The sequence below is a fragment of the Sinocyclocheilus grahami genome, unplaced genomic scaffold (genome assembly GCF_001515645.1).
Source record: "Sinocyclocheilus grahami isolate Dianchi unplaced genomic scaffold, SAMN03320097.WGS_v1.1 scaffold1001.1, whole genome shotgun sequence".
NCBI classification, from domain to species: domain Eukaryota; kingdom Metazoa; phylum Chordata; class Actinopteri; order Cypriniformes; family Cyprinidae; genus Sinocyclocheilus; species Sinocyclocheilus grahami.
This window is the reverse complement of record NW_015506180.1, coordinates 371543-377209: the sequence shown is the minus strand read 5'-3', so window position 1 is coordinate 377209 and position 5667 is coordinate 371543. Positions and strand designations below refer to the sequence as shown.

The following is a 5667-nucleotide window of genomic DNA, read 5'->3' as shown; positions in this document are numbered from 1 at the left end:
CGGAGTAAAAGTAACGATACATCACTTAAAATGTACTCAAGTAAAAGTACACAAATTTTAAGCCACTCAAAGTACAATTACTGATTAAAACTACTTATTTACCGTAACATGAGTATTTGTGATTCGTTACTTCACACCCCTGCTAATAATCAACATTTAACCTGGTAAAAAAATATTTATTTAATGTTATCTGTGTTATATTTAATCTGCAACAGCCTTTTATAAACATCCGTTTGGTCGTTACTTTTAAATGCATCATTATACAGAAAATATGAGCAGTTCTCCGCATGAAGACCCGCGGCACGCAGATCAACGTGCTGCTACTTTTCTCTCCGATATGGTAGGAAGTTAAATTAAATGAAAAGTGGAGGATGTAAACTGTGACAAGATGATTGACAGGCCAGTTTACAGTGACAGGGTGCCTGTATCTATGCGACAGAGCGTCCGTTAAAGACGCAGTTGTGTGATGTGATAGTATGTCCCAAAGCTTGCCTACTCTTCTACTACACACTCAAACGTGTGGACGTTTTCTTCACCAAAAAGTACATACTTTAAGGGCGTAGTATAATAGGTGCACTGGGACGCAGCATCAGTGTACCAGTAACAGCTGCTCAGCCCTGCTAACTCTGAACCCAGCGGACCAATCAAAACCTATCACTGTTCTAACGTTTGAGCTCAGTGGCCCAATCAAAACCCTATCCTTTGTGACTCTCGGCACAACAGGCCAATCACACAGTCATTGTACCAAATCTGAAAACCAGTGTCATAATCTCAGACTCAGAGGATCAGAAAGTCAGACTGTTCTCTGTAGAAAAACTGATATTCCCAATAAATAAGTTACAGCCAAAAAAAGGATTTGCAAAATGTTTATTTATATAAACACAGACATATATATGGTCTCATTTGAACCAGCGGATCGAGCCGTACATTGCCAAAAGCTTTAAACCAAAATAGAATAAATGAACAGAAAGATCAGTGTTAAAACATAAATAATCTGATAAACTGGGGAATTTACTGCTTTGAACAAAATGACACTTTATTCAAATCATCATCTTGATCACATGCATTTTATATTACAAATTCCCACAATGCTTCGAAGCAGAGGCAAACCATGTGTGCAGCAGGAAGAAACAGATTTTACTCAACATTTGTCTGATATCAGCGCTGGTGTAGGTTAATGTAGCTACACTGGCATACAATGTATTTGAAAGACAAGCAGGTATTTAAAACATGAACGCAAAAAAAAAAAAAAAAAGAGTATCATTACAAAGAAATGTATAATAATCTTTAATTCAGTAATTAATGACTGAGATTAGAGCAGGACCCCAGAACCAACCTGATGGTAACAGCAGCGTTACCATGTAACATTTGTAATTTTGTCTAATCGAGTTTCCAGCATGTTTATTGTGGATAATAAAAGCTGTGCACACATCCTCAACTGCATAAAAAGAGAACTAAACACAAATAAACAATGAGGCCAATATTTCCAGTGGCCAGTAAACAGGGGATATGATTTATACAAACTCGCACATACACAATCTCTCTCTTCACACACACATACACACACCTGGTTTTCCTTAAACCTGGTCTCTGAGTTTGGCCAGTCTCTGAGAGAGCTCGTCCTACAGTGACAAATATAAAACCATTATAGCACATATCTGACATGAGTTTGTTCGTATTTCTATATTCAAGTATGTGTGTTATAATACCTGTTCTGCAGATGCTACGCTGGTTCCCACCGATCCTGTCTGACCTTGAGGAAGCTCCATATTGAGGTCCAGCCTAAAGGCACAAGTACAGGCATTGTTTTTTTTATCTTACATGTTTGTCCTAAATTGGGTTCAGTTACCAAAAAGATTTCCTGAATCTGAATATCAATAATTATTGGCTAACTGATTAAATTACTTAGTCATTAATTCATAGTCTGATATATCATATAGAAATAATAATAATACACTACCGTTCAAAAGTTTGGAATCAACTGAAATTTTCATTTCTATTAAGCAAATGCATTGAATTGACCAAAAAAGGGACAGTAAAGACATTTACACCTGATCAGAAATATTAGAATGATTTCTGAAGGATCATGTGACTCTGAAGTCTGGAGTAATAGCTGCTGAAAATCTAGCTTTGACATCTCAGGAATAAATTATATATTTAAATGTATAAAAATAGAAAACAATTAATATATATTCTAATATTTCACAATATTATGTTTTTTACTGTATTTCTGATCAAATAAACACAGCCTTGTTGAGCATAAGAGACTTTACAAAAATATCAACAAAAAGTTACCAACCCCAAACTTTTGAATGGTAGTGTGTATTATAGTATTTACTTAAAAAAATATTAATAATCTCAGCATTTGGAAATGTTCTTACCCGGCCTCATCTGCCATTTCCATCATCAGAGCATCGACTTGACCCTAAAACACAGCATAGTGTCACAAAAGGTAAAACAACTATGTCAGCGTAGTAAGCATGTGTATGTATCACCTGTGGTGTAGTGAGTGTTGTGGTGCTGCTCATTGTGTCCTCCATCTGAGCCGTCTGTACGTCCAGAGTTTCAAACTGGCGCTCAAACTTTTCCATTAGAGCTGAAATCTGACCATTTGACAGAGAATTAATACTGCCAATAAAATCTAAACAAATCAGATCAATGCAATTATTTTTATAAGGTGCTCAATGAAAACACTTCAAAAACAAAGAACTCGTCCTTTCACCTTCTCAAGGTTCATGCTCTTCAGGGTTACGTCCATGCCTTTCACCACCCCAGCCATAGATTTGGTGACCTGGAGAATTAAAAATCTAAAATTAACTTAACTCTCTTGGATAAATACTTGGGTATATCTAGTTTAAAAGGAAAAAGCAGTTTGTGTACCTTGTTCATGGTGACTGCCGTCTGTACTCGAGCAGCCACCGCATCCACTCTAGCGCTCATTCTAAGGAAGTTCACTGATTGGTTCTTCTGGCGGATGGCGTTTTCCGCATGTATCCGGGCAACCTCCATATTGCCCTTCTGGACTGCCTAAGTAACACAGACATAAGCAGTGGTTCATTGGGACATTGGTCATTAAAACGGTCTTAGATTTGAAGCAATACATTTTACATATGGCAAAAAATGGATGAGCTTAAGTGTGAACAGAATTGGTGATCAGACTGCTTTAAAAAGTTTGTAACGTTAATCAGAACTTTCACTCAAGTACGTTTTGGCTAGATATGACTTTTATATTTAATATAATTCTTGAACATGTATGTTTACTTTCAATTTTTTCACAAGTATAATGTATCAGTACTTTTTTCTATGCAAAGCTTAAAAATCATAAAGCAGCTCCAAAATCGGTTGGGTTAAGATACTACAGCCTAAAGGTACTTTTTCTAAATGAATGGAGTGTCTAAATGCCATTCAATGGATGTGTGTGTTTTGCTTTTGTTTGTGACTGTTTACCTTCTTGACCTTGGCCTTCTCTGCTTTCTCTTCTTTGTCACATTTCTTGGAGCTGCGCTGAAGTTCTTTGGCTGCAAACTTGAGGTTAAACAAATTCTCTGAAGTCAAAGGTCAAGGAAAGATTTTAAACAGAACCGCAATGTGTGCGTGTTATTATCTGATACCTTCAATAGATTTGTATTTATAAAAAAATATGCCCAATACACACTTCAACAATGTAACAATAACGATTACATTATAAACCAACAATGTACATTGTCTCGAAACCGAACAAACTAGTCTGACAGGCTGGGCTGAGTTCCTAAATAACACAGAGGCGGCGACTTACCTGTACCTGGCGGAATTTGACGATATTTTTGATAACCCAATTACCAAAATAATCACTTGTCATTTCATAAACTGACTAAATTAAAAAGTCTCATTTAACTTTCCAATTTAAATGGTTTTACTAAGCTACATACTAAAACCCACTCTGTAAATCAACCTGTAACGTTACCTCGACCGATGAGACAAGAAATCCCGAATGTGCGTTGTTTGATATAACGGCTATAATGTGACTCGACCTACTGGTAACGTTATATGCTCAAATGTTGCCACCACCGAGTTAAACCCATAAGTAACTCTAAGTGAAAGTGATTAGGGTCCGATAGTGACTCTGGACCGGGCCCGACCACTGCAGTCCGCAAGGATACTCTCCATGTTCGACATAATCCGGTTCGGCTGCTGGTTCTTCTTGAGGAAGTGTGACGATTAGACGGCAGTAGTTTTCAGTCGTGACTTTGCCAAGCTCTTCGTGTGGATCAGTAGCTGTCCCCCGCTCGGTTTGTTGTAATTTTTCTTCACTTCCGGCTTCTCCAAACAACTGGAGTGACGTCACAGTCATGCGCTCAGGTCAGCGATCGTGGTGATGTCACTGGCAAAACAGCGAAAGAGAGGATAACGATCCACACACACACACACACACACACACATCTATAGATGTAGATCAAATACATCATAGTTTTATCTACATTCATGTCCTTTTGACTGGTACAGATCAGAGAGAGACAAATCACAGTTACACCTTTATTATAAAAAAAAAACAACCCAAAATGTGTAGAAAAACAGGACATAAGTTTATGACATCTAACATCATGATCATCTTCATTATTATTGTCACTGAACAGACTGAGACTTTGTCACAAGACAACAGATCCCTGATACAAAAAAGAAAAAAAGGGCCATGAGAAATGGAAAGGAAATGAGCAGACAAAAACTCATCTGTTCAACTCCTTTTTAAATGAAGGGAACAGCACAGAGCTTGAGGAGGTTAATGCTGTATCCTGATTGGCTGGGAAACATCTTTTAAACGGGTGAGGAAAAGCAGTTTTGAGACTAGATGGAGAGGGTGCTTTCCACAGTAGTGCAACAGAGAGAAAAACAAAAGTGAGAAAGAAGGATAACAGAAGAAGATAAGGGAAGGTCAAATCAGAAAGAGAGAGAGAGAGAGAAAGATGTTCCAATGTTTAAAAAAAATCATTTTTGTACACACACCCCTTGACACCACAAACCAAACTCCGATTCAAACTGGAGTGACGTCACAGTCATGCGCTCAGGTCAGCGATCGTGGTGATGTCACTGGCAAAACAGCGAAAGAGAGGATAACGATCCACACACACACACACACACACATCTATAGATGTAGATCAAATACATCATAGTTTTATCTACATTCATGTCCTTTTGACTGGTACAGATCAGAGAGAGACAAATCACAGTTACACCTTTATTATAAAAAAAAAAAACAACCCAAAATGTGTAGAAAAACAGGACATAAGTTTATGACATCTAACATCATGATCATCTTCATTATTATTGTCACTGAACAGACTGAGACTTTGTCACAAGACAACAGATCCCTGATACAAAAAAGAAAAAAAGGGCCATGAGAAATGGAAAGGAAATGAGCAGACAAAAACTCATCTGTTCAACTCCTTTTTAAATGAAGGGAACAGCACAGAGCTTGAGGAGGTTAATGCTGTATCCTGATTGGCTGGGAAACATCTTTTAAACGGGTGAGGAAAAGCAGTTTTGAGACTAGATGGAGAGGGTGCTTTCCACAGTAGTGCAACAGAGAGAAAAACAAAAGTGAGAAAGAAGGATAACAGAAGAAGATAAGGGAAGGTCAAATCAGAAAGAGAGCGAGAGAGAGAAAGATGTTCCAACGTTTAAAAAAAATCA

The 5667-nt window shown here is 37.6% G+C and overlaps 1 protein-coding gene across 3 annotated transcripts in view; it reads right to left on the bottom strand.

Moving 5' to 3' along the window:
- The window catches only part of chmp1b (charged multivesicular body protein 1B), a 10145-nt gene extending 5785 nt beyond the window's left edge, over window positions 1-4360 (bottom strand). The window contains exons 1-9 of one of the 3 annotated variants that reach the window (XM_016250670.1): window positions 4140-4360; window positions 3448-3545; window positions 2881-3027; window positions 2723-2791; window positions 2496-2603; window positions 2382-2425; window positions 1710-1782; window positions 1568-1622; window positions 853-1454 (exon numbers count right to left, since the gene is read on the bottom strand). In XM_016250670.1, coding sequence (XP_016106156.1) covers window positions 1578-1622; window positions 1710-1782; window positions 2382-2425; window positions 2496-2603; window positions 2723-2791; window positions 2881-3027; window positions 3448-3545; window positions 4140-4155 — 600 coding nt within the window. In that variant the 5' untranslated portion in view covers window positions 4156-4360 and the 3' untranslated portion in view covers window positions 853-1454; window positions 1568-1577. Of the gene's footprint in view, window positions 1-852; window positions 1623-1709; window positions 1783-2381; window positions 2426-2495; window positions 2604-2722; window positions 2792-2880; window positions 3028-3447; window positions 3546-4139 lie in introns of those variants that run through there. The other 2 variants (XM_016250671.1, XM_016250669.1) reach the window with 2 other exon arrangements.
- Between the last annotated feature and the right edge of the window lie 1307 nt (window positions 4361-5667).